This window comes from Metarhizium album (genome assembly GCF_000804445.1).
Source record: "Metarhizium album ARSEF 1941 chromosome Unknown scaffold_4, whole genome shotgun sequence".
In the NCBI taxonomy this organism is placed as follows: Eukaryota; Fungi; Ascomycota; class Sordariomycetes; order Hypocreales; family Clavicipitaceae; genus Metarhizium; species Metarhizium album.
The window spans coordinates 677,770-696,409 of NW_024467578.1; the positions used below are offsets into that span (position 1 = coordinate 677,770).

General features: G+C 54.5%; 4 protein-coding genes across 4 annotated transcripts; 3 read left to right on the forward strand and 1 right to left on the reverse strand.

Moving 5' to 3' along the window:
• Positions 1-3,660: 3,660 nt before the first annotated feature.
• On the forward strand, positions 3,661-6,833 carry MAM_02490 (tRNA exportin; the record flags this gene model as incomplete). The annotated part of the gene is made up of 2 exons (XM_040821289.1): positions 3,661-5,254; positions 5,317-6,833. 2 exons carry the CDS (start codon positions 3,661-3,663, stop codon positions 6,831-6,833), a joined length of 3,111 nt encoding a protein of 1,036 aa, XP_040680703.1.
• A 1,221-nt stretch (positions 6,834-8,054) lies between these two features.
• Positions 8,055-9,678, forward strand: MAM_02491 (uncharacterized protein; the record flags this gene model as incomplete). The annotated part of the gene is made up of 2 exons (XM_040821290.1): positions 8,055-8,639; positions 8,773-9,678. 2 exons carry the CDS (start codon positions 8,055-8,057, stop codon positions 9,676-9,678), a joined length of 1,491 nt encoding a protein of 496 aa, XP_040680704.1.
• Positions 9,679-10,819: 1,141 nt separating this feature from the next.
• On the forward strand, positions 10,820-11,824 carry MAM_02492 (taurine catabolism dioxygenase TauD; the record flags this gene model as incomplete). Its single annotated transcript, XM_040821291.1, has 1 exon — positions 10,820-11,824. One exon carries the CDS (start codon positions 10,820-10,822, stop codon positions 11,822-11,824), a length of 1,005 nt encoding a protein of 334 aa, XP_040680705.1.
• A 1,494-nt stretch (positions 11,825-13,318) lies between these two features.
• On the reverse strand, positions 13,319-17,919 carry MAM_02493 (uncharacterized protein; the record flags this gene model as incomplete). Its single annotated transcript, XM_040821292.1, has 4 exons — positions 13,319-14,665; positions 14,773-17,460; positions 17,544-17,643; positions 17,726-17,919. The coding sequence occupies 4 exons, from the start codon at positions 17,917-17,919 to the stop codon at positions 13,319-13,321; spliced, it is 4,329 nt and encodes a 1,442-aa protein (XP_040680706.1).
• Positions 17,920-18,640: the final 721 nt, after the last annotated feature.

Sequence of the window (18,640 nt, forward strand, 5' to 3'; positions counted from 1 at the left end):
ATGAAAGACATTGGAGAGGGACATTTTGAACACAAACCTGTCCCGACCAAAGCCCATGATGTATAATGGCCGCTTTTGGTCAGCTACCTACGGCTACGCACAAGGATTGCATTCTCTTTCTCGGCGGCTGTGGCCGCTGTAGGTCTCATCTGTTGTCTTTGATTCCCTCACAGTTGTGTGTTGGATGTTGTCTAGGGCTGTCCAAGCAAGACCTAAGCGTGCTTGGCCAAGAGACAACAACTGGTCTCACCAAGGTAATAATACTGTATGTAGTCAGGCCCGCTGTTGGCTTCAAGTCCACGAGACCCTTTGTTCCTGGCGGTGAGGGGCAGCGACATGGGGCCCCGCAGGTGTGGAAGAGAAGAAGTTGGCCGTTTATCGATTCATCAAAGACTTGAGCTCAACTATTGCCGGCCGCTCCATGTCAAGCAAAATACTACGTGAAGCTCATAAAGTGGTGTGTCGGCATATCACACAAGACCGTGCCAGAAACGCGGGCATCGCAGGTGGTGGTGCTTCCATGTGACTGTCCATGCCATGTGCGCGCTTGCACGCGGGCAAGGCAGGGAAGGAAGGAGGCATCTGGTTGCTCGCGTCTTGTCACTGGTAGATTGTAGTATCCAAGTACCTAGGTACTTAAGTACCTAGGTACCTGTCAGGATACCTGGGTACATACTCCGTACTCCATGTTCCTGCTCCTCCATCCTCCCTCCATGCAGCAGAGAAATTCGTGCCCCCACTTTCAGCGCTAATGCAGGAACAGACCGATCTCCTTGCTCTGTAATCCGGAATCCGTACCCTGTACATCCCCCGCCGCCCACTTCAAACTTCAAATCGCGTGAAGTGTGAAGTGTGGACCATACACGGTCCAAGGATAACATATAACATGCGAGCTCTGTAATACAATTACGGTTTGGGCCCAGCCAGACCCTATTTTTGGGTAATCAATCGTGCCGTACGGCGTACGTACAATGGTATCACGTATTGATCAGATGGAGCCACAGCTCCGTTTCCCCAATATTATTACCCCAAGCTTGTCGCCTTGCATTGCGAAAGAGCATGTTCGTCTCATGAGCCTTGCGCGAATATAAGCAGGCCTGCTCCTAGGATGTCTGCAGCTTCAAGCATCGCACAGACCTGTCAACATCGAGTTGTTACTTCGTTCTTTGCGCCACTCGTATTGACCAGGGCCGGCAAGCGCAGTATTACGGAGCAAATTTGACGAGACCTGCATGGCAGGCAGAGGGTCAGAACACCCCCCATGAATCGTGCCTCCCGAGTAACCCATGACTATTCCCACGAAGCACAGGACAGAAATTTCATCTTGTCTCAAAAGCCCGTCTCCGCGCGCACCTCATCTGCTCACCCGTCCATGCCGCTTACGTGGCACCAAACTCGAAGAGATGCCCTTGCTCACGTCGTGATGGCGATCCGGTGACCAAGACACATGTCGTGACATTTGACGTGAAACAACAGGAAACAGAACCACCGGCTATGAGTTCATTTGTCGACTTGTCGTGCTTGTCTTACTGGTTGTATCAGAGATGTTCAAAAACCGACAATGTCGTGCTGCCATCGTCTATTCTTCACCCGCGGCGCGATTCATTGCTCAGCAAGGGGTCAAGGACGACAGCAATATTTCGCGGTTACAAGACCCTGCGCTTTATTTGTCACGTCGGTTGCCACCCGTCTGTACGCTGGTGGCATGCCTCTTTGTCGGACATGATGACGTTTTGGCCCGGATCGCCTCCACGAACATATCAAAAACCATCCTCTCCTTGGCCACGCTCAGGTTCCTGTCGTCCATAACCGGATCGCGGTCTGTCGGCAGACGCCACAAGAGATGTGATGCACGGAAATAAGCATTTGGCAGGTTCCAACGTTACGTGACAATGCCAACAAAGCTTGTTGCCATGAAGCTAAAATTTGGGCCGAAGACGAGTCAACGAAAACCACCGGTCCTCCGGTCGGCGTCGTGGTCCGACCTCGTATGTGCAAGTGTTCCATCTCGACTAATTTCCCAGCCGTTGCGCGATATTTGACTTAATAATTGTGTCGCAGGACACGCAGCCGCCGGCGCACAGGAGCATTGTCCAGTGAAACATGAGTTCGCAGCCAAAAGCCAGTTTCCAGGAATTTACCTACCCGACTCGGATGCAAACTTATCCTCGGATGCGTAGTTTGTTCGCGGGTTCACGTGTCCCAAGCTAGCCGCAGCATGGGCTTTCGCATCACACGACAATCCTCAACGTCTACGACCATTGGTGACTTTGATCCTACGATCCAAGAATTAGTAGTGCATACTTTAGCTGAATAAACAAATGGAAGCTGCTGGTCGCGTCAAAATTCCAACTTTGCTTCACGCACATTATTTGGCCCAGCATCGTGACTGGGCTGCATTCCGGTTCAACATTCCTCGGTCGCGCGGCCCAGAAACGAACGCATCCGACGCGGGGCCGGCTATCTCGAATTGGTGAACTTTTTCAGTTACCACCACAATACTCTGCTGTTCCGATGGATCCAGTACGTCGTTCTGCGCGCCGAATGCGCAGGCTCAAACCAAGGGCCTCTGTTGCGTGGGTTGTGCTGAGTCTGATGCGTGCGATTGATGGGCACCAACGACATCGTTTACTGTGCCGTCGAATGACGGAAGGCAAAAGCGCCAATCACCGCAGTATTGTGATGTCGCTTTGTTCGAGGTTGAATCTTTTAGAAGTACGGCCCTTTGGGATGTCGAGCTATGCCAAGCTGATCATACGCCGTCGATTGATTCTTCAACATCGTCTTTCTTTTTTCGAAATGACTCACCGGCGGCGACCCAGGTTCGAAGAGAAACGCTTCTGTTCTGTTCGGGTAGGATTGTTGGACGAGATGCGGTCGGGGCGCACGCGCACTTCATCATACCCAAACTATGCAAAGCAGCAGCCTCCCCGAGTCTCGCGTAAAAATTGACTCTCACTTCTGCGCAAAGAACAGAGTCAGCAAGAGATGTACTTGTAAATATGTATTTTTGGCGACGATGCTGTCGAGGACTGACCACGCTGTAGGCTTGCAGCCGCTGGCAGAGATGAAAAGGGTCAGGCATTATGGTGTTTTGGCCATTCCGCACTGTGTGATGCACGCCAACCATCACTGAGCGCACAGTAATGGCCCTGTTTTTGCATACACCCAGATTTGGCCGAACATCTTCCGCCGGTCTTGAACGGGAAAATGTCTGGTACCCCACATCAGCACGCGAGATCTGCACCAACTTTTTGGCACAGCAGATAAAGACGCACACCTCGACTTAAAGGCTGTTTGGTTGCTCTGGCGAGGTGAGTCTGGCGATACATCCGTCGTTGGTCTGCGGATCGTATCGCAGTGCTTTACATCTGTCCTGGATCAGCCGCTAGCAGCCATCTAGATGACTCCACGGTAGCCTTTGCTGTCAAACTCCTAGTTACTAAGCATGCCGCTTGTTGTGTGCGCAAGGCTGCCCGAGTTATAGCAGCATTCTTTTCCCCAAACAAGAGATTCTCCATCGTTCCTGGCCCCAGGGGCAGGAATTGCGCTCTGCTGCCATCATGGAGACGCAGGTAGGTAGCTGATATGTCCACCCGCATCGTCATGTTTTGCATCAACGGCCGACTGCCCCGCCACCTGGCTTGACACGCCTCCGACATGGTCCCCATCCCTTGTGCTGACCATGCCCTTCTTTTGGGGAGCCTGCAGGTCGAACAAGCTGTCGAAATTTTATCGAACCCCGTATCCGATCAGTCAGTCAAGGAGCAGGCCTTTGAATATCTCAATCAACTACGATCCGACCCTCAAGGCTGGCAAGCGTGCACAAATCTCTTCTCCCGGGCTCCTCGATCGTCCGAGGTGGTTCGGATGGTCTGTCTCGAGGTCGTGAACTACGCTGTTCATACACAAGGTCTCGATGCCGAAAGCTTGTCGTACTTGAAATACACGCTTCTCCAATACGTCCGTCAGAGCTATGGCCCTGATGCTCAGCAGGAGCCGGACCCAGTGTCGCTTCAGAATAAGCTTACGCAGACATTGACGTACCTCTTCGTCTTCCTTTATCAGGACGGGTGGCAAAGCTTTCTCGATGACTTTTGGGCGCTGACAGGACTCTCAACTAACCGAGACAGCGTGAGCGGCGTTCTATTCTACCTCAGAATTCTGTCCTCAGTTCACGACGAAATTGCCGATATGTTACTGTCTCGCCAAAGCAACGATGCCAAGAGAAACACCGAGCTCAAGGATCAGCTGAGAGCCCACGACGTGCACAAGGTCGCCGAGTCTTGGAAGCAAATTCTCAGCAAATATGGCGACAATAATACCGTTATGGAGTTGGTGCTGAAAGTGATTGGAAAGTGGGTCAGCTGGATGGATATCTCTCTCGTCGTCAGCCAAGATATGATCAACCTGCTTTTGCCACTTGTCGGCCGCAGCACGAGTGGGGGAGGCGAGGACAAGGTTCGAGATGCAGCTATCGATACGTTGACGGAGATTTGCGGCAAGAAAATGCGTTCAGCCGACAAGATGGAGCTAGTTTCGTTCCTTAACCTTCAGGACATTGTCGGTCAGCTCATTTCTAGTGCTCCCTTGAGCGCTCACAAGGGGACTTCAAAGTACGATACGGATCTCGCAGAGGCTGTTGCGAAGCTTGTCAACACAGTCATGTCAGACATCGTCAAGGCACTCGACGATAGTCAGATTGGCAACGAGTCTAGAGAGAGAGCGAAGCAGCATCTTCATGGCTTCCTGCCATTCCTTCTCCGACTCTTCTCCGACGAATACGACGAAGTTTGTTCGACCATCATTCCCGCGCTCACGGACCTTCTTACCTTCCTTCGCAAGCTTGCTCAGCTACCTCCTGACTATTCTGGCATGTTGGCTCCAATTTTGGATGCCATCATTCGGAAAATGCGATACGACGAGACCTCGAATTGGGGAAATGAGGACGAGCAAACCGACGAGGCAGAGTTTCAGGAGCTGCGGAGAAAGTTGCAAAACTTGCAGAAGACCATTGCTGCCATCGACCAGCAGCTATATATGAACATGCTCAGCAACCTCGTGGCCAGCACGTTTCAGACTTTGGGCCAGCGCGGGTCCGATATGGATTGGAGGGACCTTGATCTAGCACTCTATGAAATGTACTTGTTCGGGGAGCTGGCATTGCCCAACCAAGGTTTGGGTACGAAAAATCAGCCATCCACAGAAGCGTCTGAAAGACTCGGGGTCATGATGCAAAAGATGGTTGGATCTGGTAGGTTTATGCCCCTTTCTCCTTTGCTAAAACCTTCAACACATTCTAATCTTACTCTCAAGGCATTGCCAACTTCTCTCATCCCGCGATTCTTCTGCAGTACATGGAAATTTGTGTCCGATATTGTATCGTCTTCGAAAGCTACCCAGGCTATATTCCACAAGTTCTAGAGAATTTTGTCCGATTGGTCCACCACGATCACGTTCGTATCAAGACCCGATCGTGGTACCTCTTTCACCGCTTCATCAAGCAACTACGCAGTCAGGTTGGAAACGTGGCTGAGACTGTTATTCATTCTATCGGGGATCTTTTGCCTATCAAAGCGGAAGTTCCTGGGGACGACGCCGATGATGACATGTCATCTGACGAGTCAGACCACTCTGCCGACGCCTTGTTCAATAGCCAGCTGTATCTCTTTGAAGCAATCGGCTGTATTTCGTCAACTCATAGCACCCCTGCTGACAAACAGGCTATGTATGCGAAATCGGTCATGGATCCTCTCTTCCAAGACATGGAGTTGCATCTCCCGCGAGCTAAATCTGGTGATGCACAAGCTGTTCTTCAGATGCATCATATTGTAATGGCACTCGGCACGCTTGCGCATGGGTTTTCGGACTGGAGTCCTGGATCCGCCGCGACCAGCCACCACCCTCCGCCTGCCAAGGCTGTTTCGGACGAGTTTTCCAGAGCCGCCGAGGCGATTTTGATTGCCCTCAACCAACTGAATTCGTGCGCCGAAATTCGCACCGCTTGCCGATCAGCCTTTTCAAAACTCCTGGGGGTCCTCGGCTCTGCCGTCCTTCCACAGCTTCCCCAGTGGATCGAGGGGCTGCTGTCGCAGAGTTCATCAAAGGACGAGATGGCCATGTTCCTGCGTTTGCTCGATCAGGTGGTGTTTGGTTTCAAGGCAGAGATCTATGATGTTCTCAACGTCTTGCTCACGCCGTTATTGCAACGGATTTTCGGGGGGCTGTCCGAGCCCATTTCAGGTACCGACGATGAAATACAACTCGCCGAGCTTAGACGCGAGTATCTGTCCTTTTTGCAAATCATCCTGAACAATGGCTTGGACGGCGTGCTCATTAGTGAAGCGAACCAGGGCTTCTTCGAGCCCATGATTTCGTCTATAACCGAGTTGGCCAAGACTCTGGATGGAAACATTGGTCCGAGCCGGCTGGCATTCACTCTAATGGCACGAATCTCGGCCATATGGGGTGGACCAGATGTTGCCACAATCTCGCAGAACCCCATGGCGCCAGGTACAAGCCCTGCACCAGCGATTCCGGGTTTCGATCGCTTCATGATTGATCGATTCCACTCTGTTTGCTGGGAGGTCATCCGCAATCCCAGCTTCCGTCCGGCGCAAGATGCTCAGACAAAGCAGGTGCTGACCGAGATTGCTGGGCTCGAACAAACAATTTATACAAAGACGGGGGATGTGTTTATCCAGGAGTTGCAAAACGGGCTGTTTTCCACCCTCGGCATTGATGGGGATGAGTTTTTACGATCATTGACGACATCTACGGACAAGAAAGGGTTTTCGTCGTATCTGCAGAGTCTTTTGAAGAATAGGCAGTAGAAAAGGAGGACAAGGGCTGTATTGCACGGGCCAGCATAGAAAGCGCATTATTGTTACATCTACCATCACTTTTGCAGGCCAATTTGCGGGGACAGGATCGATCCATGAACAGTGGGCGTGGAGGGGGAAGAAGCTATTGGATGCAGAAGAAATTTCATGTCATATCACAGGAGTTGGGAGGCAAGGCCATAGACTATCACGACATTGCAAAAACATGAAAGTGGAAATGAAATCCAACGAGTCTTGCCTGGCGCGGAGCAAAGTTGTTCGATTCATCATGGGAATTGTGCTACTAGCCACCGAAAGTCTGTCGTGGTAGCGACAGCTGTCAATGATATAGGGTAGCGAGTAATTTTACAAATTGCATTCTCCTTTTTTGCCCGGCGGATGATGGATCCATGTCTCAGGCATAAAAAAAAGCAAGTGGTATTCTGCGCTATACTTGTTTGGGAACACAGGGACACACCCGCCGCCTATTCAGACGGCGGTTGACAATTTGTCCTCGAGCATTACTCCGTAGACTCGAGGGCAACAGATGCATGGCGGTTCCCGCACCCCGTCAACCCGCAGGCACGACTGAACTTGACCAAGAGGATCTCTCCCCTGTCCGGACTGGATTGTTTGAGATGTACTCCGTATCCAATATGCAGTAAGTGTACCGGTGCGCCTGCAGCACTTGTCGTCGCCCATGCAAACGGGCCACAGAATGCTCACCAGCTAGCTAGCACGGGGAGGGACATCAGATGGCCCATGAGTTACTCTGTGCCTTTTCCAAGCCAAGCATAGAGTGCTAGGCATCGATGTGAGAGAAAAATCTAGTCAGCGGCCTGCACGAGTACGACGAATGATCTGCCGATGTTGACAAGTGTGCAGGGGTTGTTTGCTGCGGAGCCCACGCCGGACAGACTCGCGAGTCGTGCAAGAAAGGTCTTATTGACTGGGGTCAAGGGGCGAGGCGAGGGAGGGATTTAAAAAAAAAAACCCCATGTCGACGCCTCCAGCTCAGCTGCCTGACATACCATGATGATGACGATTCTTGAGTACCTTGAGACCGTGTCGGCGAAATCCAGCCGTGGGTATAAAAGAGAAAAGCCATTCAAAGCAAAGGGACCGGCCGGTCCTGGTCCTGGCTGTCGTGGCTTTCACATACACACAGCCAACGGCTCAAGGGACAATCGACGGGAAGGGAGACTCGCATGATTTCCATCCGTGACACCATCCATGTCCCTTCAACAAGTGCACATTGGGCTCGGCCGCAATGGTTTCGAGCCCGTGGGCTCTGCCGTGGCGGCCGCCGACGAGACGGCCTGCGCAAACAGGCAATACAGCCAGCTCATGGATAATCTCCTACGACTGTGCCCGCAGCACGCGTGGCCCAAGAGCTCCTACAAAGCCATGTGTCCGAGTCCCATTCTCGTCAACCAGCAGCACCAGGGCCATCTAGAGTCCCTTCACGAGGCCCTGACCAGTGCCGTCACGGACATTGTGCAGAGATGGTGGTCCGACAAGGAAGCAGATTTCCCCCAGCGCATGCCGCTCGCCAGGGACGAGGAAGATATGCTGCGATGGCTGGACGACCAGGTTTCCCGGGGCAGAATGGCGCCATTTTCATCGTGTCGTGGGTCGTGGAGACCAGACTTTCTCGTCAAGGACGGCGCTGCCGGGGAAGGCGAGGTCTTTTGCATAACTGAGATCAACGCCCGGTTTTCCTTCAACGGCTTCATGCATGAGGCTCTGGGCCAGGAGGCACTCGACGAGATGGGCCTCGGCCAGCACGGCTTGGCTGGCGCGACGGACACGGCAAAGGTGAGTTTTCTTCTTCTTCCTCTTCTTCTACGAAGCCTGGTTGTGCCCACGCCATTTGTACGGGCACTTGCCGAATAGATTCCTTTCAACGCTGTGTGGCCAATCATGCTAATGCACGCATGTTCATGTGCAGCTCTTGGGCGGGCTGATGCAACTGGTCCAGCCGCGCATCCCGTTGCATCTGCTCAGGGGCGAAGAGCCGGGAATGGACATACACATGTTTGTCAACGTGATGCAGCGGCGCTCTGGGCTGACGGTGCGCCCCGTGACGCCGGCAGACCTCAGGTTAGTGCCCGGGCCGGACGGCTCTGGCCTCAAGCTTTGCTGTGCCGTTGGCAACGGTCCGGACGAGACGACGGCGGCCGTGTCGTGGACCACCGAGGCCGGCGAGCTCGTCGAGGAGATTCACCAGCTGGGACTGGAACTGCACCAGCGCGAGCTGGCGCGCCTGGAGCCCGAGATGCTGCGCCAAATCAGCCTCCGCTGCTTCAACGACATGCGGACGGTGTTGCTGGTCCACGACAAGAGAATGCTGGGCGTGGTCAAGCAGGAGCTCGGCCGTCTTGTGAGGCGGCGCGTCCTCAGCCCGGCCCAGGCTCGGGTTCTCGACGCGGGCATCGCGGATACCGCGATCCCCGGCTCGGCGGAGATGAGCGCGCTTCTCGACCTGTGCAGGCAGGACCCCGAGCTGAGAAGGCACCATCTGCTCAAGCCGGTGCGAGGCGGCAAGGGCGCCGGCATAGTGTTTGGCGATGAATTGAGCCCCGGCGAATGGGTCGCCGCCCTCGAGCGCTTGCAGACCTCCCTTCCCGTCCCGGGCGTCTCCTGTGTTGTGCAGCGCCGCATCCACCCCCGGCTATACGACGTTGTATTAAAGCCATCTGGTGACAAGGCCCGGCACCCCCTGGTGGGCACATATCATGCCGTCCACGGAAAATTGCTCGGTCTCGGCGTGTGGCGCACCGGGCCCGATCGTATCTGCGCCATTAGCACCGGGGGCGCTTGGATGTGTTCGGTTACGAGTGCCAGACAGCATTGAACCAGAGAAGTCCGTAGTTGGCGTGAGATTGCTCGGCTTCGTTTCCTGCATCTTGATGAATCAGTGAGTACTTCGTTGCATGATACAGCCCCTACCCCAAATGAATAGCATGATAGGTAGAAAAGCACCCAAAGTTTCTAATAAAACTTTTCTTAAAACAGGTTACTATTACTGGTACAAGGGCGACGTATTATTACTAGTGTAAGCGAGACTCGTGCCCCCGAGCCAAGATCGTCAAGAATGTCGAATCAAAATAACACCGGCTCTTTACAGCGGCTCAGTCATGTGGCCCAAGCCACAAGGGCTGCATCTGCATCGTACGTACGTACGGATCAGCTTGGTAGAGACGCAGCAGGTACGCGTCGGCAACGCCGACGTTGCTGCTGTCGCACTGCGTCGGGAGAAGACAATCTATCTGGTGTCGGCAATCTGCGAAACACTCACTCACCCGCACAGCACGTTGACGTGCTCCGTGGCAGTCCTTGAGATGTCGATTTTCCTTCGTCCTCTACCCACATACACATATATATATTCCTTGCAACGTTAATCTTTGATTGGCTTGAGCCCTGTGATGTCACTCGCGGCGAAACTCGCAGGGTCTGAACCGTGTAGCCGTCCGCGGCGGCGACGGCAGAGGCAAGAGCTGAAGACTGCTTCATATAGCCATGAGTAAGACCACGACCAATAGCGCGTTCTTTTCTCGTCTTTATTGCATGCACATGCATTCTTTTTGTGGCGACGGTCTCTCCGGAACCCAGTCTGTTCCTGCACCAACTAGCACCGCCTCGTGTGAGTGGGAAATGCATCGACGCCGGAAAAGGAGCCGGAGAGTGGATTTCACATGGGTCAGCCTGTGTTACGAGAAGTCGTCTACTTTATGAAGCGGTCAAAAATTTTTCTCTTCGGTCTCAGTATCAGGCAGGGCAGTGGCCGCTGGCCGGATCAAGAGACGGCAGCATCGAGGGGGGGGAAGTTGATAATAGACCCGAGACGACGGACGGTTCGTCATTCTTCATTCTGCAACAGTGACGCGTCGGGCATCCATCTCTTCTTCTCTCCCATCCTTTACGATTGCTTGATTAGACGTTAGACTCGTACACTGAACGTTGGGGCGGATGTACTTGCCGCTCTCTCATCCATCATGATGCATCACCAAGCTGTGCGCAACGTCGCCCGACTTGCTCTTTGCTCCCGCCCCAGCCTCCATCACGAAGCCATCACGTCTTGCCTCGGGGCAGCAGGTCACACAGGCCTCCCCTCCCGCTCCCTATCCACGACGCCCTCGTCCTCACCGTCATTCTCCGTCCCCCATCTCCAGGCCCCCCATCTCCTCCTCGCGCGGCAACGCAGCCACGTCGCCCTCGTGGCCCGCCACCTCGAAGAGCAGGGCATCCTCAAGATCACGCTGGGCTTCCCGGACCCCGAGAGCACATACCTCGAGCGCCTCATCGTCAGCCTCCACCAGCACCACGGCCACCGGCTCCCCATCTCCCACAGCGCCAGCCGCGGCTGGTTCTGGGACGTCCGCCCAGCAACGTCCAGCTTCCAGACGCGAGACCACCAAGCGCGGTCCGAGACGATGGCCGACTTCCCGTGGCACACAGACTGCAGCTACGAGGATCCCACGCCGCGCCTCTTCGCCCTCCACGTCCTCCGCCACGACCACCTCGGCGGCGGCACGCTCTCCGTCACAAACGTCGCCCGGCTCGCCAGCCAGCTGTCCCCGGCGACGAGGGCAGCCCTCGGGCGGGACGAGTTCCAAGTCGCCATCCCCCGCGAGTTCGTCAAGGACCCCCGCGGCGCCGCCAGCATCACGGGCAGCCTGCTCTCCACGCACCGCGGCCGGCCCGCCATGCGCTTCAGGCGAGACATCCTCGCGCCGCAGACGCCCTCGGCCGCATCGGCCCTCGACGAGCTCAGCGCCGCGCTGGAGCGGGCCGCCGCCCGGCCGCCCCCCGCCACGCTGCACCTCGAGCCGGCCCATCTGCCGAGCGGCTCCGTCATCCTCGTCGACAACTTCAGGTGGCTCCATGCCCGGAACCACGTCAGGGACCCGGCGCGCCACCTGCGCCGCGTCCGCTGGGACGCCGTGCCCCTGGGGCGACGCTCCGAGCGCGAAACGGCGAGGGGGGAGTGCGAAGCATGAAGTAAGAAATATCAAGTCCAGAATAATAAATAAATGATGAATAAAAACGACCACCCTGCACGCCAAACCCAAAGAGGCGCGCTCTCCCGAACCGGGCAGAAAATATAAGCGTAAATAATATTTTTCAAAAGAAGAAAGTTGGCAAGAATCAGATGAAAATATAAAGGGAAAAAAACAGCTCAACCTGCCGCTGGAAAACAAACACATCACGCACATGCAAGTACTACACCCGTGCGCACCAGACAACCTGTTCCGAGACAGGACAGGCGTGCCAGGTGAGCGGAGCGAGGTGAGCGAGGTGAGCGAGGTACTCCACTCCCCTCGGCGCAGAGGAGCCACGGGCCGAGAAGGGCTAAAAATCTAGTGCAACTGCCGCGCACACACACACACACAAGGAAGAATAAAAAAAGACGCCGCTTCGCGAATTCACACCACGAGCAGGGAAAGAGGAAAAAATAAAGAGGCAAAAAAGAGAAACCGATTCGCGGGGTCCAGCCGCTCACTCACTCACTCACCAGTAGTGTGGATTCGGACCCGCGGGCCGACCCGGCGCTAAACCTATGCAAAACATGTAAAGACAAAACATAAAAAATCACAAAGGGCACATCCGCAAATCTCACTCTGCCTCGAGGACCTCAGCCATCGAGACACGGCCGACGCGGGACGGGACAGGACGGCATGGGACGGGACGGAAAGTCGTGACACGGCGTTGGCATGACCTGTCACATTGCGTAAACTCGCTCACGACAATTCTTGTCCGGCGCTGCTGTGTCGGAGAAGGAATTAACATGTATGTACGTGACAAGTAGTCGCAACGCAGCCGCTTCGACCCTTCAAAGCGCAACATTTGCCGTGTCATCTTCCCCAATGACAACTAGTCAAGTATTTTGAAAACTGAAAATCAACACAAAACACAAAGTCTTGTTTCAAAAAAGTCCCTGGCATGCATTACACGTGCCCGACAGGAACAGGAACGACATAGATGATCCAATTCGGAGAAAAAAGACGCGCAAAAGTTGCCAACGCCGGTGCCAGTTGCCACCTGAACAAAAAGCTTCAACAGCTTTTGTTGCCGAGATACCCAGTCGCCCCACCCCTTGTTCATTCCCTTTCCCTTTTTCCCAAGAAATAAGAACAAGAATTTTCAAAGGCTTGAAAGAGAGAAAAAAAAAACTTCTTTTTGTCGCCAAATCACTCCAAAGTGCCTACATCCATATGCGTGTCGCTATCATCATCAGTCGGGTATATATCCTGAAAGCTCAAGTGCGGCTGCCCCAAGCCGCAAGAGGCCACGTAGAAAACTCAAAACAGACCAAACAGAAAAATCAACACAAAGCACGAAACCGCTGAATCACGCGCCTTGTCCCCGTGGGAGAGTGAGGACACGGGTGCCTTTGGGCTTTCCTGTGCCGCCAGCTTCTTGACATCATCTCGGTCAATTGTGTAATCCCCGTCTCACCGTCGACATCACTAGTCCGTGCATCGCCAACACCATCACGTGCTCATCGAGTACATGCTCATATCAAGCTGCAACGGTTTCGAAAAGTCAACTTCAATGTTATCCCAGTCTGGCGGCGGTCTCGAAGGGGGATCCAAGAGTAGCGTCGGGTCAAGGCTGCTCAAGTCGCCCACCAAAGACGCATTGTCAAGGTCCAAGAGCAGGTCCGTGTCGATTGCTTGCCACGTCATGTCGATCTCCAGCGCCGCCCCCTCCGAAATGTCACTGTTTGGCTCGCTCGAACCGCTGTCCTTGCTGGACTCGGGCGTGTCCTTTGGCGTCAGGGAGCGGTACAAGTTAGCGTCGCTGACCACGTTGGGCAGTCCGTTCTCAAAGCCAAGGTTGTTAAGCAACGCCTGAGGATCGATGGTGCAGTCGTCCCAAACGCCAGGCGTGGTGGACTGCTTGGGTCCTGCGGGATCCAGTTTCGATTTGCCATCCACACTTTTGCTCAATGCGCTTCCCGTCCTCTTCATGGCATTATCCTGGGGCAGTGGCGTTCCTGCAGCATTCTTGGGCGTCTGTCCTTGCTTCGATGTTGACAGGCTCGTCGCGGTTGCACCATCAGCCGGCTTGTGATTTTTCTTGGGGCTGCCGTCAGGTTCCAGGCCAAGAGCGAGCGCCAGATTTTCCTTGACAAACCTGACGGGGTCCTCCCTGGGCTTGGTGTGCTCCTCCTCGACATGTTGCTGCAAGGCCTGATCGCTAGGGAAGCCAAATGACCCCATTTCGCATTCGGGCTCCCTGCAGAGAAACACGGGCTTGGGAGGCTCTTGGCGGCGCATTTCGGGTGAGGCGTTCTTGGCTGTCTTTGGTGAAGGAGTCGCTCCTTGCGGCGTCTGCCCCGGCTGCTGGCCAGAAACTTTCTGCTTCTTGCGAGAGGATGGCAAGTGAAGATTCATGTCCTTGGGCTTGCCAATATAGCTGGGGTTTCCATGCGGTGACGAAGCTCCAAAGGAGAAGGGAGGTTGCGCAGCTGTCGGGGCGGGAGGCACCGAAGCACCACCCTTGCTGGCGGACTTTTGCTGGTTCTTGAGTGCCTGCGAATTCTTCTCTAGATTGGCCGCGTTCAACGGTGCTGGTTGAGACTGTTGATTTCGTTGTTGCTGGGCCTGCTGCTGTGGCTGCGGCTGCGCTCCCTGACTCTGACCAGCTCCCTGGCCTTGCGATGCTTGCGGACCAGGTTTCATCATCCCCCTGCTCTGCATGTTGACTGCCAGGTCCTGGACCATGCTTCCCAGAATGGCCCGAGCTTGGTCAACTTCTGTAGAACTGATGCTGAATTTGTCCTTCAACTTCTTCATCACCTCGGCGTCAGAGAATTGCTTCATAATGCGAAGTCGCTATGCACCGCCAAAGTCAGTTATCCGCGCACAAGTTCGGAAACAAAATAGTTTCGCCAACCCTGCCCCATGACGCCAAGCAGAAAGGTATCAATTCGGCCACTTACAGTTCTGAAAAACATTTTTGCTCGGGCATCGTCCCTGGTGATTGAGTACCACTTGGTGAGTCCGCGGCCAACCCTGTACACGTCCTGAGCAATACGCTGCAGTTTGGCCCCTGTTTCGCCAAGTTCTTGCGCAGTCATTGAGATTTCAGGCATGGATTCTTGGCTGAATTGGCGCAGCTCCTCTTGGCTAATGATCTGGAGTCGGGCAATGAGGTCGGGGGCGGCCTGCCCGGTCAACTGGAGCTTCATGATTTGCTCATATTTGGCCCGTTGCTCAGGGCTGAGTGCTGCAATCTGCTGGGGAGTCAGCGTCGGCATCCCCTTCGACATTTGCTGGCTGGGCTGTGAAATAGGCCGAGTCGGTGCGGGAGTACTGGTGTTTGACGTTGTTGTTGTTGTGTCTGCGACATCGTCGGTACTGGGTCGCTTGAGGTTTTTGGATGTGGGCTGAGACTGGTTGTTAATCCGTCCTTGGGTAGTATTCGTCACTTGGCCTTGCTGCCTCTGCCCGGCGGACTGTATAGAAGCAGTTTGGGCCAAGGTCGCAGGACTGGGTTGAGTCTGTGATTGAGGGGTTCGGGTCGGGTTCGGATGCGGTGGTGTTTGCTGCACTGGCACCGGCGCCACACCCATTCGGTTTTGTGTACCGCCAGTCTGCTGCTGTACTTGGTTCGGTGTCTGGTTGGGGGTCTGAACTTGTGTTTGCTGATTTCTTATCTGTTGCGCTTGCTGCTGCTGCGAGAAGAAGGCCTGCCTCTTTAATTGCAAAACCATCGATTGCAACTGTTCGTCAGACATGTGATTCAGATTCGGTCGCTGATTTCGTACCTGCATGAGCTCCTGTGGCGTTACCTGGGAGAGATGGGGAGGCACATTCCCAACTAGCCGCTGCATGCCCATTTGTTGTTGGTTGGGCATCTGACCTCCAGCGTTCGGCATCATTGCGGCATTTACGTTGGGGTTTTGGCCGGCTTGCTGTTGTGCTCGTCGATGCATGAGAACCTGAAACTGTCTCTGTTGGAGTACACTAAGCTGGGTACGGGTCGTTGACGGCACGTGGCTGTTCTGATTCAGCCAAATCTTCAAGTCTCGCCACTTCTTTACCTCCATGGGCAGCTGTCCGATGATATTCTGGACGTGTGGTGGGAGGTCCATGGTATCCATCATTGCTTGAGTCTGGTTATTTTGGATTGGGATCCGTGGCATCTGCATTTGTTGTTGTGCCTGTTGCGCTTGATTGACAGGCATGCCTCCATTAGGCTGCTGCAGGTTCTGAGCTCCCTGGACAGCACCCATATTCAAGTTCATTTGTCCAGGAAACTGCGATGGTGGGCGATGTTGCTGACCCATTTGACCAGCGTTCATGGCCATCTGCTCCTGTCTTTGGCTCTGCCATTTCCTGAGGATCTCGTTGAGCTTGTCGTGCGGAAGACCCTGAAGTGCCTGTCGCTGTTCTGGAGACATGTTGGCCAGCATGTTGTTAAACGCTTGGTTGTTGGGTCTCTGTGTACCTTGGTTGAATCGCTGGTCACCGAAGGGAACATTACCTTGGCCAATGCCTTGACCGCTCATGGGATTCATCCCGCCTGGAGGACGAGACACCGGGGTGTTCAGAGTGTTCATCGCTGGGCTCTGGGAGGGAGGCATACCACCAGCCATGCCGTTTTGCTGGTTCTGCTGCTGCTGCATCTTCATCTGCTGCAGCTGATTTTGAGACTGCTGGACGGCCTGATTCATCTTCATCTGTTGAAGGCTGACGCCGCCCTGAGGGGGTTGCTGCTGCTGGCCCTGGCGAGGGGCTTGATTCTGTCCTTGAGCGCCCGGCATATTTGGGTTGCCAGGCTGGGGGGTGGCATGTTGGGCACCTCCCGAGCTGGCCGGTACGACCATCTGGCCAGCCTGCTGGGCCATTAGTCCGGTCATCTGCTGATCCTTGATGCTCTCCATGTTGGGGGTGAACTGCGAAAAATCATTAGGCTGCCCGGCGTTCATCATATTCTGCCGCTGCTGAAAGGATTGCTGGCTGTGTTGTTGCTGCATCATGACTGCTGCCGCGGCCTGTCCGCCATTCTGGTTCTGCGCTCCAGCCTGCTGCTGCGCCTGTAGGCGGTTCATATTACTCTTCAATACCTGAAATGCCTGATTCTGGAAAAACAAAACCAAGGGGTCCTTCCCTTGCGCCTGAAACTCTGCCATCTGCTGAGGGGACAACCTCTGCTGCAAGCTCATACGCGTAGATGCCTTTTGCTGTTCAGATGCCTGGGCCATCATCTTGGCCGCGAGGTCCATAACCTTGGCCCTATCTGACTGGGCGAGTCGTGACATATCGTTGGGAAATTGCTGTGGCTGCCGACTCTGCATTGCCATGGCTTGCTGAGCCGGCCCCATGGCTCTGCCCATACCCAACTGCTGTTGCTGTGCAAGCTGAGGGTGTTGTTGCGCCTGCTGAGGCAACTGTCCGGGCTGCACCTGGTGCTGGAGATGTTGAAAACCCTGTTGGACCTGGCTCATACCGCGACCCATCTGAGCTGCCTGCATATTCATCATGGCCTGTGCCTGTGCCTGTGCCTGTGCCTGTACTTGAGCTTGTGCATTGGCGTTGAGGTTGTTTTGGATATTGGGCTCGTTGGCCTGTCGCTTTTTGAAGAACTCCAGTGTCTTACTCGCCATAGTCTGATCATATGCCTCCTGTATCGTGAGTGTTAGTCGCTGTGATGCCCCGAGTCGTGGTCATGAAATAACAAGCTGTATGTAGCCCTGTGTGCACAAACCTTGGTAGGTGATTTCGAAAAGACATCTCGCTCAAAATTGCAGCCTACTTCTGCGGCTCGCAGGTGATCCATGCCATATCCTAGCGCAATATTTGAGATGCTAGAGAGACGTTAGTTGCCTGTTGAGCGGTAGGCTATGAGATAATTTTGCAGCCAGTGAAGTGTCAAACCTGGGCACCTACAGGTCCATGGTCTTTCCCATACGGTCGTTCAGGCTGACGGTCCCCTGCCAGGTTAGCCCGTTTGGGGGTTGTGAGTGTTGAAGGAGATTTTGATACACCATCTGCTGCATGTGGTGAGAGTTGGCAGGCGGCCGTCGCAGCTGCTGGGGTATCATCTGGCCCGCCCCAGCCATTTGCTGCATGTTGGCGGCCATGGCCGCTCAAACTGCAGTCCGGCACGACCCCGAGAATATGCTCTAGCTGGAAAACCGAGACCGACGCCTAGTACAGCAGTTATCGGGTAGGTAGTAGCTCTTCGTTGTCGCGCGTTCGGATACTCCAGAAGTTGGAGGACGAAAGCTGAGTGAAGAACCCTTGGTTGGGGCACGCCGAGGTGACAAGATGAGTAAAGCGTTGGGTTGGGTTGGCTTGAATACTAGGGTCACCTAGCAACAAGACCAAATGCTAAGGACTATGTGATAAGGTATATAGTCGAGAATGAAAAGAACTATGCCATTACACAATAGTATATCCGGCATGCGTGGGGTATCGTGGGACAGGGAGATCCGAGTTTCACGGGCCGCGAGGGGAAAACGGCTTGCGGTCCCGATGTCTTGCTGCAAGTCGAGAGAAAGCTCGACGGCCAAGGTGCGATCTTGTCGGGAGAGAAAGCGTGGAAAAGGCGGTCGACTGCGAGTCGAAAGATATCCGACTGCTATCCCCAGTGACAAGATGAGCAGGGTGAATCGTGGCGGCGCTCGCAAGCCAGAAGTAAAATGATGGCTCGTAGCGGATGAGATGGCTCAGCATGTACCGAGCAGAGTTCCGCAGGCAGCGCTGAATCGTTGTGCAACACGAGCACAAACAAATACAGGCACCCAAAGATTATTGTCCGTTGAGCTCGGGTCAGTCGTATGCGGACCACGTCTGGTGGTC